The sequence below is a fragment of the Aulostomus chinensis genome, chromosome 2, assembly GCF_037954235.1.
Source record: "Aulostomus chinensis isolate RoL2024-O1b breed Wild chromosome 2, RoL_Achi_v1.0, whole genome shotgun sequence".
NCBI lineage: Eukaryota > Metazoa > Chordata > Actinopteri > Syngnathiformes > Aulostomidae > Aulostomus > Aulostomus chinensis.
The window spans coordinates 5,966,191-5,985,990 of NC_141321.1; the positions used below are offsets into that span (position 1 = coordinate 5,966,191).

General features: G+C 50.6%; 1 protein-coding gene across 4 annotated transcripts in view; it reads left to right on the top strand.

The window, feature by feature from the left end:
- Nucleotides 1-19,800, top strand: part of tp53bp1 (tumor protein p53 binding protein, 1) — a 38,014-nt gene that overhangs the window by 17,819 nt on the left and 395 nt on the right. The window contains exons 12-28 of one of the 4 annotated variants that reach the window (XM_086224414.1): nt 736-1,678; nt 2,628-2,744; nt 2,843-3,034; nt 3,148-3,214; nt 7,502-7,594; nt 9,588-9,837; nt 10,927-10,995; nt 11,080-11,232; nt 11,680-11,900; nt 12,187-12,357; nt 14,122-14,519; nt 14,600-14,791; nt 17,423-17,602; nt 18,411-18,599; nt 18,704-18,798; nt 19,005-19,201; nt 19,658-19,794. In XM_086224414.1, coding sequence (XP_086080540.1) covers nt 736-1,678; nt 2,628-2,744; nt 2,843-3,034; nt 3,148-3,214; nt 7,502-7,594; nt 9,588-9,837; nt 10,927-10,995; nt 11,080-11,232; nt 11,680-11,900; nt 12,187-12,357; nt 14,122-14,519; nt 14,600-14,791; nt 17,423-17,602; nt 18,411-18,599; nt 18,704-18,798; nt 19,005-19,201; nt 19,658-19,794 — 3,664 coding nt within the window. Of the gene's footprint in view, nt 1-735; nt 1,679-2,627; nt 2,745-2,842; nt 3,035-3,147; nt 3,215-7,501; nt 7,595-9,587; nt 9,838-10,926; nt 10,996-11,079; nt 11,233-11,679; nt 11,901-12,186; nt 12,358-14,121; nt 14,520-14,599; nt 14,792-17,422; nt 18,141-18,410; nt 18,600-18,703; nt 18,799-19,004; nt 19,202-19,657; nt 19,795-19,800 lie in introns of those variants that run through there. The other 3 variants (XM_086224425.1, XM_086224435.1, XR_015119248.1) reach the window with 3 other exon arrangements.

The following is a 19,800-nucleotide window of genomic DNA, read 5'->3' on the forward strand; positions in this document are numbered from 1 at the left end:
GAATCTGATCATCAGATCCCGCTGAATCAAACCCAGAGATCATTGTAGGAGGTTTTACTCACCAGCGTTTCCCACTCTAACAAACAGGTCCATCACCAGGAAGGATTCAGCAGTAAGGGTGTGATCTAGTGTCTGTCCAGCCAGCTACGTCCAGCCTGGGTTTTTTATTGAGATTGTGGCATTCCCAAGTGGAAAAATAACACACATACAAGCACTTAACGCTTTGCTAGTTCAATGACGAAGATGTATGCCAAAGAAAAGGTTCCAGTGACAGAGTTAGCCAAGTACATGGGTCTGAAGCTGGTGTCGGCTTGGGGAACGGTCCTGGACTCTTGACGTTTGTGTCTTTAGGTAACAGCCTACAGTGTCAGAGATAAACTGGCACTGGAAAGAGTCCGTTTAGGTTGTAGTCCTTCACTTCGATCCAGATTCTCAACATTACAAAGTGATGTCCTGTCTCGTCCTCCGACCGAATCAAATCCAAAACAACTAAAGTTGTTGCAGTCGATTCAGGGGTGATGTTTATATTCATGAGGCTTTTTTATTAAGTTCATCTTGGTGGATTTCAGCACTCAAACGTTGCTTGGTCGGAACTACTTGTTGTATAATTTGCAGTGATATGAACAAAGAAAGGCAGTGAAAAATATTAGTACAGTTCATTGATTTCTAATCAAGTCCATCATTTCTTTCTGTGTGACTTGTTGAGGTCATATGTTTGTCTGACCTCCTCCTCAGGATGTCTTTGTCCCCACGCAGAGCCAGGAGGCTCCACAACATTCTGAGAAGAACACGGTATCCCTGGAGTCCCAGTCTCGCCTGGAGTCAGCTCCGTTCACGTGTCCTCTGCAGCTCTCCATGAACATGGAGGGCAACAGCCAAGCCCCCAAGCCCTCCATAGACATGGTGGAGGACAGCCAGGCCACACAGATTGAAGAACTAGATGAGCCGTCTGATGTTGACACTAGTGACTCTGTGGTCCCGCGCCACCATCAGGGGAGCGAGAGCAACGGCTTCTCTGAGCAATCACAAACCGCCACCAGTTCAAAAGTTTGTAGCAAGAGAGCAGCATCTATGAATGTACCTCATGTGAATGTAAAGGACAGTGAGACTGGCGTCAAAGAAGCAAATGCCGCCAACATGGTGTCCTGCTCCCAATCCAAACTTGACTCCACAGATTTGTCTGTTAACAGCTGCGTGAAGGAGACGCTGTGCGACCTGACAGCCGGCAGCCCGGCGTCCCAGTCTGTCACGTCCCAGGCTTCTGTCATTGATGTAGGAGGAACTGCAAAGAGTCGGACCCAGTTCTCGTCACAGAGATGTGGAACAGTCAAGAGCAGTCAGAGAGACAGAGACATAACAGATGAGGTCGAAGAAGAGGAGGTGGTAATGGATGAGGAAGGGGGCGGGGCTTCAGGAGTGGCTCTAGTTCTTTCCCAGAGTGAGCTGTTAACACCTGAACCCATAGAGGAGGAGAGCATAATCGTGGTCACCGACAGCCAGAGAGACCTGCAGCTTCTACACAAAAGTGTGATGCAGGACTCAAAGACCAACAGCCCCCCTCCGGCCAGAGGCCGGGTGTCTACCCCCACCAACGGCCACGAGTCCCAGGCGAAGGCGAAGGACGGTGCTCCTGAAGCAGAGGGGCTCAAAGACAAGAGCCTCAGCGATAGTTCAGGAGGTAAGCTAGCCACAGGGCCGCTGCACCTCCCAGCCTGCTCGGCACTGAGTTCAGAGGAACTGAAACTTCCCTCCACGAACCTGGCTTCCATCTTTGTATTTTGATGCACATTTTTAAGTATTTAGTAGTAGGAAATGTTAATGGAAACAGTGAAATTCAAAAAAATCTCCTCACTCTTGGAAGGTTTTGTTCTTTTTGGGAAGTGTTTATTCAAATTAACCCACATGACTACCAGCTGTTTCCGCCCCCATCCTGTAACGGGTGTTCATCCCTGGACATCAGCGTCATGTTGAGCGGCTACAGCTTGATGAGTGGAAGGGAACTCCTCAACACCTCTCTCCATTTTTTGCTGGTAGATGGTTGGAGAGGTCCTAAACCACCGGCAGGCTGTCGTGTCTCGGGGCTTGTGCCTGTCCCGCCATCTTCTGAGAGCAAAGCACTGCTTGGTTGAGTCACTCGAAACCCCTGAATGCAAATGGCTACGATTCACATTTGCTCTTTCGCGGCATTTGTAAAATCTGCTTAAAAATGACATTCAAAGGCAAGCATGGCTCTTCTAAATGAGCGCTTACATCCCTGCTATCAATATTCTTGATATTTTAAGGAGAAACACGTGTGTACTGTCAGCAGAATGTTGCTTCAGTATCAAAGAGAAAAAATACTAAAAATAGGAGATGTAGTGTTTTTGTTGACTACATCTTTGTTAACTGGTGCATGTGAGGAGCAAGCGACACTGTGGTGGTGCTCATGTCCAGACATCACCTGGTGGCAATGGTCTCATCTTCGCATAACAAACTGATCTTATTTTTCTGAGGCGGGTCAGCCAGCCTGTCCCCCGACATGTGAGAGTAATGAATGCAGCTTTTCCTTCTTGTCAGCCAGGATGTGAATGTTCAGACAAACCCAATGTTTGCCGTTTACAGCGAATCTTGATGTTTTTCGACTCCAGAAATTTCCTTCCATTTCACACTTCCCAAAGAAGGGGAGTTGATCGGTCCTGCCGTTGGTAGCACGCCCCCTCTCATCAACCAGCTGAAGCGGACGCTCAGGCACAGCACGCCCATTGGTGGGTTCTTGTCACTGACATGCCGGAGGTGCAGGGCAGCCTGCCTTCTATACGTTGGTCTGATGCTGGGCTCCTTCTATGTGTCTCTCTTTCTGCAGAGATCACGTCTTTTTGTGAGAAGTCCAATGTAGCGGGTAACGTCTCTACAGATGTGGCAATGGCAGCAAGTGACATCGTTTCTGTGGAAAGTGGGGAGGACACATCAGAGAAGGGGGATGGGAAGCTGAGTTTGAGGATGAAGCTGGTGACCCCGGTGGAGGAGGGCAGCTCGGAGCGCTTCAGCCTGCAGAGTAAGAGCCGCTCAACCTCCCTGCCTCCATCTTCCTGGGAGGGACATCATGGTTTCCATGGAAATGCAGCATGCACTCATAACCTTCTCAGTAATCTATTTCTCCCCCTCCAGAGCCAGCACTATCAGAGGAGGATGGATCTGTTGTCAAGGTTACCTCTGTTGCCAAGGCTGTAACCAGGTAACCTGAAGTCCTTCGAATGTGTGTTTTGACTCCCATTAGTCTCTTCAGAGTGAAGAGGACATGAAATGCTTTCTGAATAGAAGCAGCAAACACACACACGCACACTGCACACACACGCGCACCCCCTCCCCAAACACACACACACACACACTGCACACACACGCGCACCCCCTCCCCAAACACACACACGCACACTGCACACACACGCGCACCCCCTCCCCAAACACACACGCACACTGCACACACACGCGCACCCCCTCCCCAAACACACACACACACACGCACACTGCACACACACATGCACACCCCCTCCCCAAACACACACACACGCACACTGCACACTGCACACACACACGCACCCCCTCCCCAAACACACACACACACGCACACTGCACACACACGCGCACCCCCTCCCCAAACACACACACACGCACACTGCACACACATGCACACCCCCTCCCCAAACACACACACACGCACACTGCACACACACGCGCACCCCCCTCCCCAAACACACACACACGCACACTGCACACACACATGCACACTCCCTCCCCAAACACACACGCACACTGCACACACACACGCACACTGCACACACACGCGCACCCCCCTCCCCAAACACACACACGCACATTGCACACACACGCGCACCCCCCCTCCCCAAACACACACACACACACAGGCACACTGCACACACACACGTGCACCCCCCTCCCACTGCACACACACACGCACCCCCTCCCCAAACATGCGCACACACACACACACACATGCACCCCCCTCCCCAAACACACACACACATGCACGCACACTGCACACACGCGCACCCCCCCTAAACACACGCGCACCCCCCTCCCCAAACACACACACACACACACGCACACTGCACACACACGTGCACCCCCTCCCCAAACACACACACACGCACACTGCACACACACGTGCACCCCCCTCCCCAAACACACACACGCACACTGCACACACACGTGCACCCCCCTCCCCAAACTAACACACACACACTGCACACACACGTGCACCCCCTTCCCCAAACACACACACACACGTGCACCCCCCTCCCCAAACAAACACACACACACTGCACACACACGTGCACCCCCTCCCCAAACACGCATACACACGTGCACCCCCTCCCCAAACACACACACACACACTGCACACACATGTGCACCCCCCTCCCCAAACAAACACACACACACTGCACACACAGGTGCACCCCCTTCCCCAAACACACACACACACGTGCACCCCCCTCCCCAAACAAACACACACACACTGCACACACAGGTGCACCCCCTTCCCCAAACACACACACACACGTGCACCCCCCTCCCCAAACAAACACACACTGCACACACACGTGCACCCCCTCCCCAAACACACACACACACACACGCGCGCGCGCACTCTCACACCCCCCTGCAATAAAGAGTTTACTTATGACTCTCATGACTTGATTCAGCGCTCGTATTCGTCCAGGTCCTGGTGTCTCTCCAGTTCTGTGTCCTCGTCAACTGGACTGTGTCATGTCCTTGAAGACGTTTCTCCTCTCATCCAGGAAGCTTCTTCAGTTCTCGGTGACTGGTGGGGGGCTGCAGGCTTTTCTAACTGCATGGGTGTGTGAGTCAGTAGTGGAATGCGAGCACTGGGTTTGAGGTTGTCAGGGCCAGGGGGGTCCTAGTGTGAATGGGTGTTGAGTTCCTGAGGGAGGGTGCTCAGGGCTGTATTAAAGGTGGGGGGCAGGTAATGTCCAAGGACCACCTCCTGTATTCAGGGGTGGTGGCTCCAGTCTGACGTAGATAGCGACCTTAACTCCTCTTTCAAACCGTCTGTGGACGAGTGGACGTCGCTGTCCTCAAAGGAATGTCGGTGGCCTGGGATGAAGCTGCTTCCTAGGGTGGAGGTACTGAAGAGTTCAGTGACAACCTGTGGCACTGTGGTTTCATCTGGGTCCATTGTCATCTTCCTACTCTAGTTAGCAAAATCCAGGGAGTTTGTAATGTGGTGTGGAGTTTTCCCTGCCGAAGGTGCTAGGACCTCGGCTAGATGTTTGGAAACGTGGTCGGTAACGCCGCTGCTGCTGATGGATCTGAGTCATGCTTCCTCCTCGTGTATCTCGGGGAGGCCATACATGCTTCAGCGGGGTGTCTGTGAGGATTGGATACTTTTCCACTTGAAGTAGAGTTCATCACCTTCCTCTTGTAGTTGCTTGTGATCCTGTCCCGGTGTCTCATGGGTGGGGGCGTCACTCAGCAGGGTGGTGACTTGGTTGTGGGACTCGCCTGTGTTGAGTACCATTGTGCATCTCCACTTGTCTGCTGGCAACTTGGTGATGTTCTGCTCGGGGACGCTGGAGCCCTCCTCCTCTCTGGGGAGGTTGGAGGGCGGGGCTGCCGGAGCGACGGGTACAATCATCCTCAGTTGTTCTACGTGACAGAATTAATCTGATTACTTCAGCTGGTCAGAGACCAGCTTGGGTGATACGGCTGAAAAATGTATTGTAATAAGTTTAATTTAAATTGATATCAGCAGTTGTTGACAACTCTGAATGACACTGGATATTGAAATGAAGCTCATCAGTTAAAATGTTGCATTCAGTCGCTTTGTTTCCCCGTCACACTTTCACAGAACAAACCTGTCCTGCTGAGTTTTACCATCTTTGGAGCTTTCCTGGTGGTTTGAATTCAATTTAGGAAATCCATCCATCCCTCCATCATCCATCATCCCTCCATCCATCCTTTCCTCCCTCCTCTCCTCCTGTTGAGGGTGGAGCCTATCCCAGCAGCCTTCCCCCTGGACAGGTCACCAGTCCATGGCAGGGCCAACACATAGAGACAGACAACCATTGGCTCTCCCAGCCACGCCTACGGTCAATTTAGAGTCTGGATTAACCTGGTCCCTCTTGATGTCTTTGGACTGTGGAGGAAGCTGGAGTACCAGAGAGAACCCAGCAGGAACAGGGAGAACATGGAGACTCACCCAGAAAGACCCCGTGCTGCAGCCGGGGCTCCACCCACAACCTTCTTGCTGGGGGGCCACAGGGAGGACCTCTGCTCCACCGGGCCTCCTATTTATGAAATGAAACTATCAATATGTCACCAGAAACCTTTCCTATTGCTATCATTGAAGTCTCTGTCTCTGATGCCTGACACGTAAAAGAAAGCCAGGATTTATTCAACTGTGTTGCTCTTCCATGGTTTGACCAACAATCTTGACAATTTACAGTGTTTTTGTATGCAGTTTATCATTTAAATTGTATCCTGGCTACGTTTACATTGATAGCAGGTCTTTGGTATTGACCCGATTAAGACTTTGCTCTGAATAAGATGCTGTCTTGTAAACAGTGTTTGCTCACGACTTTAACCTGAGTGAGGTCACAGACAGATTGAACCAAATTTGGATGGAGACGGGGTGTATTCTGGTGGTTCGTTGTCGACATGTTTACACCTTCGTCACACTGAAGAAATTTTGAGTCACACACAAACTACAACAGTGCTTCAGCCTCCAGTGTTACAGGTTCAGCTTTAAGCTCCAGACAGCTGTAATTAACTGGTTTAACCTGACAGAAATGGTCTGAGACAACAGCATAGATGTGGAATGCTGGGGTGTCTGTGGCCGTGTCTCCATTCATGACTCAGAATGTGTCCTCCTTCAGCACTTGTCTTTACACCAGCAGTCACATTATTGCCATCCATGTCTTCATAATCAGTGTAGCCAGGATTTTGGACAAATTAAGCTTTGAAATCTACAAATCAACATATTGGTGCCGACCAGTCGAACGATGGGAGGCGCCGAGCAGCTGCGGCTTATGTTCACAAGTAAGACGCCAATCAAATCTGTGTTTTGCTCGAGTTTTAACGATAAGAAAAATTATTTTAAGTCAACTTGGAGGTACAAATTATGTTCCTGTGCATCGGGGCTGCAACTAACATTGGTTTAGCCAGTGACTCGGTCCTCAAGTCTTTCCGATGTCAGGCAGTCATGTGATGCCTTGTACTCTGGTCACTCATTGGTGTCTGGAGCCTCGACATGTCGCCTCTCACTGTGCGCTCACCCTCTGCACCTCACCCACATCATCAATTGAAGTTCATCTTTGTACCAATTTGAATCCAAATTTCAGAACAAATGATCTGAAATGATTGTAATTCTCGTTCATGATTTTGCTGAGAAGGCTTGCATCAGCCCTGATGGGCTCTGTTACCAGGGGCACTGCTGGGTAAACTGATGATTCTCAACCGTGGTGTTGGTGTTTTTCTGTCTCAGCAGTCCGTCGGTGTTCAGTCGCGTCAGGCAGGTTCACAGACAGCAGGAGGCCGAGGAGGAGCGCCAGCCTGGAGGCAACAGTGCACCTGTCAGGTGAGTTACGCAGCTGTGCACACCAGGCCAGAGCTGGAAGGTGCCAGCGGCCCAGCTCTCTGCTGCAGCCCCTTCACCCAGAGTGAGCTGGGTCAGAAGTGTCGCTGGCTCCAGTGAGTCATTTAAAAGGCTTAGATTGGAGGGTCATAAAAGCTCTTCCAATGTCTTGGGGACGAGACACATTATTTCTGATAGTTGCTAGAATCTGGATGAGAATCTTTTTCATGCAAAATAGAGATTAGCTGACATGAAATGTGCGCTCATTCAGTGGGGCGTCACTCTGCCCTCACAAAAGTGTTTGCTGCCAGGATGAGAACCGTCTCCACACCATTCAAGACTTGATCTGTGTCCGCCTGGCCTGCTCAGCGCACCCCCCCACTCAAACGCCATCTAGTGTGAAATGTGGGGAGATTTTCCTGGTGCTGATGACCTTCACGAGTGTGACCTCAGTCAGAGAGGGAGAGAGAATACGAAGCACCACAGCTTTAACCCATCAGGATCTCTACACCACCCACCTTTATTGTGGCTTCTCTGAGAGCCATGTTGACCTTAGCAGACCTCATGTTTCACAAAGACGTCACAAGGAACAATTCCTAGCAAACTGGGACGAAGATCAGCGTGTTGGTTTGAAATGCTTTTGTAGAAGAGGTTCATTGGAAGGGAGGTGCGTGGGAATTTTCCATTGATTTCATTCGTTTGAGATTTTACAGATGATGGTTGTATGAACATGAGATCACACCTGATTTAAAACGGAGCTCAGTGCTCACATGCATTCAGTTTGCTGTGGCAAAGTTACTGATAATGTATTCTCCCTCAAGCAAGCTACAACAAGTCGTGAAAAAAGGTTGAGTTGGATTTTTCTAAGAGCGCAGCCACCTTGACTTGGTTTCCATCTGCTGTCCCAACATGTTTGTGTTGCATGTCGTCCGTGTCTCTCTGTAACCGATCACACCAAGGCACCATGGGGGAATAAAGCCAGACATTTGCTGCTGCTGCTGCGTTCGCTCTGCTGCCTGGATCCACCACGTGTTAGAAGTGGAAAAAGTCTGACTCGGATACCTCACAGCTACAATGACTTAAACAAATTCACCAGAAGTGTTAATTTAATGTAAATGTTCTTCTTGTGAGATGCCAGAGCTCCGCGCCTTCATTGACCTGTCGATGTATGAATAGCTTCCCCTTGTTGTAGTGTATTTTAGCAGACAGAAGTGCGTCTTCTGGGCTGCCTCGATGTGTGTGACAGACCTAATTCAGGAGCCTGGAGGTGGATGGACATTTATTTTTGCTCCTTGTCTCCTGGGATGTGCTGAGCAGGGAGGTGAAGCTGTCCTGCTTGTGTCGTTTGCAACGGAATTCCGTGTCGGACCCAAGTGTTTCTCAATCAGTAGTAGTAGTGACGCCTGCAAAGGTCTGGTGCTTGCTGGTTGTATCGTCTGATCAGAATCTGATAAATGTCGATTTGGTCACTTTTACAAAAATCTGATCTAAACACACACACACACACACACACACACACACGGAAAAAGTACGTAGAGGTCCTGCTATGTACTCATCCACTGAGGCTGATAACACTGACGTCTTCTCAAACCCTCATAATCATTTCTTGGGTTCAGGAAGTCACTTTGAGCTGGAGCTGCAACAACGTGATCATTAATCCATGTTTTGATGATCAATCATTTCTTTTTTGAGGTAAAAATGTCAAACATTTGCAGAGTCCTCAGTTTCAGGATTGGCTGTTTTTGTGCCATTCATGACAGACGATGAGGCGGCGCATGGGTTTTGGTCTACTGTAGAGACGAAGAGGTCATGTTAATACTTCCAAAAAGTTGACATATTGTGCTAATTCAAAAAAGTAACTGTGTTGGAAAAGGGAAAGAAAAGTGTGTTTCGTGAGTAATTAATCAATTAATTGCATAAATAATCAGTGGAGTGATCAATGATGTGCGAATTTTCATGATGAAGTACTTTATTGGCTGTGTCCCTTGGTGAGCAGGGGGGAGCTGTTCGGTTCTCCACAGAGGAGCTCCCAGACCTCATTGCTGGGATGTAACAGCCTCCCCAACAGCCAATCAGAGCCCTCCCAACAGGAAGTACCAGCAGCCTCGCAGGACACCACGAAGGTTCTGCCCGCCCTCCATGAGCAGCCCGAGGACAGGCGAGGACCGCCCACACCAACCAGGACGGACAGCAGACAGAAGCAGCAGAGCTTTGACAACACCATCACCTGCACTCCATCCAACAAGGTGTGTGTGTGTGTGTGTGTGTGTGTGTGTGTGTGTGTGTGTGTGTGTGTGTGTGAGAAAGCCTAACACTGGCTACACACATCAGAGGACTGAGTCAAGTTTTTTGAGTTTCATATTTTGGATTTATCATGCTGTTAAACGTGGAGTGACATCATCACCAACAGCTGAGTTTTCCCCTTGAGATCCTCACATCCTGTTCCTCTGCACATCGATTCAGATTCTCTTTCGCCGTATTGGCTTTCATGTTTGGCCCTGTGATGGACTGGTGACCTGTCCAGGGTGAACCCCGCCTCTCACCTGAAGGCTGCTGGGATAGGCTCCACCCCCCCCCCCCCCACACTCATAACAGGATAAGAGGAGGAAAATGGATGGATGGATGGTTTTCATTATTCAAGCTATAACATAAACTAGATCCAAATAATAAACGTGGAACACCTCCCAGTCGCACCGACCCGAGTACGAGTCCAGCTTGGACCGCTAACTTCTCAGAAACATCTCTCCGACGATGTTGGGCCTCTCATGAAACCCTCAAGAGCTCCTCAGTCATGGGTTCCATTTGCCCTCAGGCTGGCTTCTGTTTCCCTCCTCCACCTCCAGTCCCAGGGAGCCATTCTCACCCGACTCACTCAAGCTAAAGCTAAGTGAGGGCCGACCGGGCCCCGCTGAGTACCAGTCTCCGTGATGTCAGCGGCACTGAGGCCGCCATCAGTTTTGTTGTATCCGCTTAACGAAATAGTTGAGCACTGATCTGAATATCGTCTGACGCATTCAGTACAAATGTAATTGACATTTGTATCTGTGAAGACTTCCTCATTCTCAAGTTAAGTTTTGTTACCAGATATGTGAAGCAGTCGTCTACAATCTGCTATGATTTGATTTATCGGTCATGAGTCTGTTGGCATATTTGCTCCTGTCATCAGGAGCTTTTACCTGTGGGTCGGTTCTCCAGCAGCATATTAAAGGCCTTTGAAACCTTCGTCTTCCTCCCTGTGTGATAACAAGTGACAAGGAACACTTCAATGTAGTGATCTATAGAAGAGCTGAAACACCTTTCACAGCATTTACAGATGTGTGTGTTGTGTGTCTCAGCTCCGTCAGCGGACAGTTGCCCAGCAGACCACCTTTGATGCGCCGGGGCTGCGCTCCCCAGCTGCCAGGGTACGCACATTCAGCTCTTTTTTGAGGGTGGAGCTTGTGTTTGTGTGTACTGCCCATTTGACACCTTTTCATCTCGTCTAAAAGGGCGAACTGGAGACTCCGTCCTTTCGAAGAGCAGGAGGCCCCTCCCACCGCAGACACGTGCGTACCATCCAGGAAGTGCGGACCACCATCACACGGATTATTACGGATGTGTATTATGAGGATGGCAAAGAGGTGGATCGCAAAGTCACAGAGGTAACCACCTTGTTCTTAGCTTTTGCCTGCAAATGTGGTTTTGAATCAAGCTTTCTTACCTTTGCAACCTGGAACCTATAAAGATATTAAAATGGTTGTTTTACAAAACTATCAAATTGGAAAGAACTGGAATATTATCGTCTCAGAGGTGAAGCGCTGTCCGATCCTACGGGTTGGTGGTGCTTGACTGCAGTAGCTTTGAACAAGAAATATGATGTTTTGGGGGGTTTGAAAGCATCGTGGTTGCAAGCTACATAGAAACCGCACAACACGTCCGACGGCACGCTTGTGGTTGCCTCCGAACCACAGTCAAGCTTCTGAGCTGACCTCAAGGGCGCTGGTGAACCACAAACTCAAGGAGTTCAAAGTGTGGACCCCAGCTGGCACTGTGAACTTGAACTGACCTCCAGCAGGTAAGAAGAAATGATCTTCCTCTGTTGTTTGCAGGAGAGCGAGGAGCCAGTGGTGGACTGTCAGGTGCTGGACGGCGACATCTCCCCGTGCCGCACAGGCAGCAGCTCAATGACTTCTGGTGACCTCGGTGACATCAGTTCCCTGTCCTCCAAAGCCTCCAGCCTCCAACATAGCTCAGGAGGGACCAGCAGCACCACAGGCCTCTCTAGACCGGACTTCATAATGCCGCCCGGCCGAGGGGCCAAATCCATCAGGTACTGCTCCGCCTCCACACTGCATCCTCGTCCCCCTCAGTTCTGTCCGTCCAAACTCTCTGCTTGACCTTTCCTGTGTCACTGCTCACCTTCTCTGACTAACACCCTAATTTCTCGGTGAATCACTGATCCGTGCCTGCTGCAGGTGCAGGTTGCTCCCAGGCATGGATCTGGCTCACCAGACGCCCCTCCCACTACGAGGAGGCGTTTGACGCTGAGAAAGTAGCTCCAGATCAGTGCCTGTGCAACCTGACCGACTCCATTCATCCCCTCTGTGTGTCTGCAGTCCCAGGAGGGGAGGCGGGCAGAAACAGAGGGGTCACAGGGGTCAAAGGGCAGGGTCAGTGGTCACTAAAGACAGAGGCTATGGCACACTTGGGTCCTGGGCCTTCGTCCCGCTGACCCCCAGAGGAAGGGCTAGAAGGGGTCGGCCCCCGTCCCGCTCCGCCCTGTCCAGGTGAGTCCTCGTAGAGGCTCGCCGTGCACTAAACGAGACAACAGACGAGGCAGAAACACACCTGCAGCATCTCTGATAGCGCTACGCTCTTCCTCTTTTCACTAATATTCCTCCTCCTCCTCCTCACTCACACCCACCACCACTACTAATTAATATCTGTAAGAAGCATTTATTCTTTTCTCAGATTTGTTCATTGACCCTCGCAGAGCCAAATCTGTCAGCTGTACGCTGGCAAGCCGTCAGCCCCAAAGTATTCCTAGTCTTACACGTGTGTTGATGCAGAGCGCAGACGAGCTGTCAGGCCTCAGGGTTGCTATGAGACGTGTGTTTGACGTCATCATCGGGGTAAATCCGTTTTTATGAAACTGCTCTTTTAGGTTCTTTGTTTTTTAAAGCATGTTTAGAAATTAAGTGAAGGCAAATATTCCATTGTCATTATTGCTTCATAGCAATAACACAAATCTACAGCAGCTTCACAAATTCCATTAGATGATCAAGTCAACGTTATTGACACCACCTTAGCAAAGTTCTCATGAGACGGCTCAGTAGACGGAGGAGTGCTGAGTAGAACAATGGGAGTTTTCTAAGAAACTACAAGTATGAAATATACTTGAACAGATATACTCAGACAGTAGCGTAGCTGTACTGTCACAGAGGCAGCACCAGGGCCGATGCTGGCGTGTTCATGTCACCTGCAGATCATCACCCTGTAGATTTCCCAGTTTCTGCTGACCTCACTGAGAAGAGTAACTGCAAAAATGTTCGTTCACTTCCTTCGCTGCTTGTACGTAAGAAAATGAACAGGAACATGCTTGAGTCCCAGGATGCTGGGGAGGATTACTCTGATAGAGATAAATGATCACAATAAACAGCTGCTATAAGACGTTGTGAAAAGGTCTCAACCAGGGGTTCGAACTAACTTTTTTCACCACCGTCCTGGAAACGTTCTGAAAAACATTTTGCACCGTTCCGAACTGTCCCGAATTTCCCCAAAAATCTTTTTTACATTTTGAGTTTCTGCGCTGAGACTCGCACACATCGTGTCCTTGTGGATAATGGTGACGGTGATTGTGTAGTTCACGTTACTGGCTTAGCTCAGGCTCTGTGGGACAAGGTGGGTCGACACCATATCGTACTGGGGGGCTGGGCCTGGCTGGGCTATGTGCTGGGGTTGGGTACACTCAGACTGCCCCTCTTTAGGCTTCGGCATCGTTGAGAGTAGAGACAATAAATGAAGAATCTTTGGTGACAGTATCAGTCTCAGCTTGAGCAGCAAGCGGTGGCTGCATTGTTGCGAGCAGTCTCTGCGTCTCACTGAACAACACAAACGCGAGTGCGCCAGCCAGGTGAACGAAGCTCAGCCCTTTTTCCATTCATCTTTTCACATAAGTCGTTTCCACCGACCGCCAACGCGTTCTGGTTTGCAGAAAGTGTTGAAAACGTAAACAGGAAAATGAAGTCAGTGCCAACAAAATTCTCTTCATCCTGAGGTCGACCCCAGAGAGAAGATTGATCCCCCCGGTGACAGTTAATGCTGTCCCGGGCCGACGGGTAGTTTTAATCCTTGGTCTCAACAATCTTGATCATAATGTTCGATAAAGACACAGAACACACAGGATATACGAACCAGCAGTCACCACCAGTGGAGGTGTGCATACAGAGATGTCCAGCTGACAAACGCACCAGTGGTCGTAGTAACTCTTGTCTGCGGTGATGTTTCCAGAGGTCTCGTGTGTCACTGAACAAACCCTCTCTCTTTTAAAGGGGAGGTGGCACTGGCTCATTGCAACGGCTTGGTGCTCACGGGCAGCTGCTGTCGTCCTCAGAGGATGAGCCCTTCAACCGCATGCTGCCCCCCCGCCTTCCTGTCAGCCCCACAGACCCAGAGCTCCCCAGCCACTCTGACTCCCTCCGCTCATCCTCAGAGGAGGCCAGCTCGGCTGGGAGCAGCTTTGTGGGCCTACGGGTGGTGGCAAAGTGGTCATCCAATGGCTACTTCTACTCCGGCCGCATCATCAGAGATGCCGGGGAGGGGCGATTCCGCCTGCGATTCGATGATGGCTATGAGTGCGAGGTGGCGGGGAAAGATATTCTGCTTTGTGATCCCATTCCCATGGAGACGGAGGTCACTGCCCTTCTGGAGGACGAGTACTTCAGCATAGGTGAGGGAGGGAGTAGCAGCGGGTTCAGCTAAGCCTGGATGTGGCTCGTCCCTGATGTGTGTGTGTGTGTGTGTGTGTAGGTGTGGTGAAGGGCTATAAAACCGAGGGCCTAGAGCTCTTCTACAGCGTGGAGAAGGATGGCCAGCAGCAGTGGTACAACAGGACGTCAGTCATCTTGTCTCTGGAGCAGGGAAACAAGCTGAGGGAGCAGCACAGCCTGGGACCCTACGAGCCCTCCACCCCTCTGACCAAGGCCTCCGACATCAGCCTCGGTGAGTTGACCCACCTGACTCAGACATCGGCATCAGTGTTATAGAATAGCAGCGATGGGCAAGCAGGAAGAAAGTAGGTGGTGACGTGGCCCCAGTAGTCTATCGCAGTGGGTTGATTCATCCGATTTAAAGGTTGGTACTTCAGAGACTGTTTGCAAAAACATAACCAACACTACACACACTGTTGACGCTAGCTGCCCTCTGAGGCTGTACTCCGACACAGCCGCTGCAAGAGCCAGCCACTACTACAATTCTACAATTCTACAATTCTACAATTCTACAATTTCATTTAGCAGACGCTTTTGTCCTAAGCGACGTACAACACAAGCAAGAATTTAGACCTAATTAAGGAAAAGTCCATAGGAAGCGCAAAAGTGCTTCAGTTGTGATTTGGTCACAGGTACTGCCATCTAGTGGCAGAAGAAGTGTCGCCCCCCCCTCCCTTTTTTTATATATATAACAGACATACAACATCACCCAACCCAGTTAATGCTACATAGTCACTAAGTGCTGGGTCTTGGACCCTCTGACTGATTCTACCACAGGACAAAGAGGAGCAGAGTCAGGTTCAGTGCCTCGGTGCTCTCTGAACAATTGAGTCTTCAATTGACTCTTAAAAGTAGAAAGGGACTCAGCAGAACGCACAGAGTTCAGTAGTTGGTTCCACCATTTGGGAACAACAGAAGAGAAGAGTCTGGCTAGAGATTTGGAGCAGCACTGGGCTGGAAGCACCAGGCGTCTTTGGCATGCAGAGCGTAGTGGACGAGGAGAGTAGACCTGGATCAGGGATTCCAGGTAGGCTGGAGCCGTTCTTGGGATTGTTTTGTGAGCCAAGAGAAGTGCCTTGAATTTGATCCTGGCTGCCACTGGAAGCCAGTGAAGAGAAACCAGCAGCGGGGTGACATGTGCCCTTTTGGGCTGGTTGAAGACCAGACTGCTGCTGCATTCTGGATCATCTGCAGAGGCTTGAATGAGCCTGCAGGGAGGCCTGCCAGAAGAGAGTTGCAGTAGTCAATGCGTGAGATGACATCTAGAAGCTGAACACCTGGGTGATCAGGAGTGCCACATTGGTCCATTTTACAAAATAAAAGGCAGATTCCGGTCACCCTCAGGTCATCTTGAACTTTTCATTAAATGCCAGTCAAAATGTCACTTTGGACAAATACCAGCTGATGACAATCCCAACCTCAGATTGAGGAGGAGCAGTGTGGTTTTCGTCCTGGCTGTGGAACCATGGATCAGCTCTTCCCCCTCGCTAGGGTGCTGGAGGGGGCATGGGAGTTTGCCCAACCAGTCCACATGTGTTTTGTGGATCTGGAGAAGGCCTATGACTGTGTTCCCAGGAGCACCCTGTGGGGTGGGGGGGGGGTACTCTGGGAGTATGGGGTCAATGGCCCCTTACAAAGGGCCGCTCCGTCTGTCTACTGGAGGAGTGAGAGTCTGGTCCGTGTTGACGCCACTAAGTCGGACTTGTTCCCAGTGAGAGTTGTATTGTTGGTTCACAGGCTGAGCCGTGAGCAGAGAAGATAGGGCCGAACCAAGAGAAGCACCAAGGCTCCGGCACCTGATCCAGTGGGAAGGCACTGACCAGCAGCGAGGTTGTCACTACCAATACCAAGGAAAAAACTCAATACTCGATACCATGGGGGGAGATGACAAAATGACAGCCTTAAAAATGTTTTCAATAACATCTAGAGAATACAAACGATAAATGACATACAAATAACATCTAGTTCAACTCACTGGTTGTTCAAGCGGCGTGCCGCGAGCTTCAGGACCATTAATTCAGAGCTCACTTTAGTCCAGGTGGAGCAGGAGAACGTTCTCTGCCACCCATGACTGGATGTCTGAAAGGCAGTCAGCATCAGGTGGCCCTGGTCACCAGGAGACAGCGGTGACTCCCAGACTGAGTCTTGGATTGAGTTTAGCTGCACCCAGCCTGCAGGCTGCTGGTGTGTGAGGTCAGAAGCAGAGGTTCTTCCCTCTTGTGTTCAGCGCGGTCCCCTCCTGAGGAGTTTGAGCCCGACTGCATCTCCTGGCCCGTCAGGTGCTGCAGCACTGTCAGCTCAGCCTGACCTCAGTTGAGTGTGTTGAGCGCAGCCCTCTCACTAGGAGGAGTTTGCTGGTTTGCACAGAAGCTTGTGATCGTGTGCAGCCTCGTGTCCTGTGCCACAAGCGTGACTATAAACTCCAGGGTGAGCTGTTGAATGTGGTGCTGTGAGTGGCTCTGCTGCTGGCTCAGAGACAGAACGCCCTGTTTCCCCCAAAAAGTCTCGCTCTTGCGCGAATGGTGTGCAGAATGAGCTCAACCACGCTGCAGCTGTCAATAGATTTCATGATTAAATCAATCAAGTGTTCTTTATAAAGGGTGGAGAAGCTCCCTGAAGCTCTCAATGGCAATTCAGACTCGTCATTATCGTTCCGTCATGAGAGTAAAAAGCCTGATGATTCGTTCTGGAATCATCGAATGTTCCACGTTGTTGCTCTGAAAAGACAGAGAAGCATTAAAGTTGGTTGGTGATGACTTCAGTGGATTGTTCTGCAGTTTAAGACGCAGCCGTCACGACTGTTCTGCTGTCGTCCGGTGTTTTCTTCCCTCTGCTCCTCCCTGACTGATCCTTCTTGTCGTAGATAACCTGGTGGAGGGGAAACGGCGGCGCAGAGGAGCCCCCGGTGGTCAGGACACTCCTAACCGCAGCTCCTCCGCCAGCCCCCGCAACCTTGGCCCCTCCGGCAAGAGGAAGCTGAAGACCCTAGAGGATGAGAGGTCGCCAGCTAAGAGAGGCCGCAGGGGGCCTGGCGCCAGAGCCGGTACAGAAACCTTCCATCAAACCGTGACTGTGTTTTAGTGGCAAGAGGTTCTGGTCGTCCGATCCAGGGCTCTGACGTGCTGCCATGCTGATTTTTAATTTGATTTTCTTGATTTGATGTAAATCTTTTCAGAGCATTGGATTTTAGAAATAATCAACACTGGAGTGTGAATGGAAATATTTGAAGTTTTACTCCGAGTTCTGCAGTAACACACTTGATCTTGAGGTGTTTGAACTTGTTTGTAGTGACGCTGATGACGTTTTACTTGGCACTGCAGAGTTGAACAAAGGCCGAGGCCCAAACGTCATCCCTCCATTGCAACCTCAGCATCTAGAGATGGAGTGTGTGACATCTTTATTCCTTTTTACTGCAGGGAACTGTGACAAAAATCTCTGACTTGATGATGTGACTGTCAGTTGTCAGGTGTGTGTTGTCATGTGTGTGTTGGAGTTGGTCATGTGTGTTTTTGGGCTGAGCCGTGTGGTCCGAGTCCATCCTCTGCTGTTGGCGTCCGGCTGCTGCTGCTGAGGCCGAGCTGGTAACTAACATGGTGATGTCATGGTGTGGGTCCACAGGTGGAGGGGGGGTTGATGAACGGAGCTAATGTGGAGTCACTGGGGGGGTCAAGTTTTGAGGATCAGACGAATACATCAGTTGACCCAAAAGAAGGTCTGAAGAAGGAGAGATTAGGGTGAACTGATGTTTAACATCATACTGTACATTCTCACTCACTTTGTGTGTCTTACTGGAGTGTGTGTGTGCGTGTGTGTGTGTGTGCGTGCGTGCGTGCGCGTGGGCGGGCGGGCAGCTCAGCGGGTCGGTGTGTGTAACACCTCCGGCAGCGGCACAGACATCCCTGCTCAGTCATGTGACCTGCCAGAGACCCATGGCCCACTGCCCCAGAACACGTCTCTCTTCATGGGCTTCGCCTTCATGCTGACGGCCTCGTCTGAGATCGACCGGCTGACCAATAAGCTCCATAGTGACGATGAGGAGGGTGAGCAGATAAGGCATCAGTCTGCGCCGTAGCTGCTGAATCAGCTGGAGTTTCCCTTCCTGTGTCTGTTAATGGATGTTGGATTGACTTCCTGTCCCTCACAGATTATGTGGAGACGGGTCCTTATAACAAAGCCTACACAGAGTCCCAGCTGCAGACGGGCGGAGGCTTCGTGCTGCCTGACTTCAATGAAGAGCAGGTGAGGTCCTGGAATGAGTCCAGTTCAGGATGAGCCCCTCCCGCCTGTACGATGATTCCTTGTCATTAATCTTGCTGTTCTTTGTTCATTCCCAGTGCCGTGCTGGCGGCTGGCGGTTCGCTCACACAAGATTGGGTTCAAGTGTTTGTTACTCCGTCGTCTCTCTCTACTTGTTAAAATGTTCCTCACCTTGGTTGTGTCTGCAGTGCAAGGCTGCCTACCAGAGTCTGCTGATTGCTGACCAGCACTGCCGTACCAGGAAGTACCTGCTGTGCTTGGCCAGTGGCGTGCCGTGTGTCTCTCATATATGGGTGCGAGACTGCTGCAAAGACAACAAGCTGCTCAACTACAGGAACTACCTGCTGCCTGCTGGCGTGGGGCCGGACGACGCCATCGTAGAATGGTACGTCGTGTCTTCTCGCCTGGTGGGCCGAGTTTGTTCCTCAAGTCTGATTCTAAAATCATAGAACATCAAACGTGGCGTGAACATGATTAGAGTTGCTGCTGTTATCAGAACCGTCCACGCCTGGAGGTGCCATGTTTGCTGCAGAGTGAAGTGGATTCCAGCCTCCGGCATCGCCGTCTGCGTGACGTTAGCCAGGTGTAGCTTGGTGCTAACAGAGATCACTCCCTCGCTTCAGCTCCACGCGTGATCCAAGACTTGAACTGATGGACTTGATGATGATGATGACAGCTTCTTTTTAATTGATGACTCGTGTATTTGCTGTGTACTTTGCTACCTAACACCGTTGATCACTGGTGTGTGTGTGTGTGTGTGTGTGTGTGAACGATACACACACACTGATGTTCAGTCACCTTCTTAGAGTAGGATTGAATATTTGCTCCCTCCACCTCTCAGGCATCCCCGCTGCAGTCCATTCAAGGCCCTGCGGGTCCTCCTAGTGTTTGAAAAGCCCGTGGAGCTTTGGGCCCAGCTCATCACCATGGGAGGGGCTTCCTCGGTTCGACACTTCCAGGCAGACAAGGACGGGTCGGGTAAGA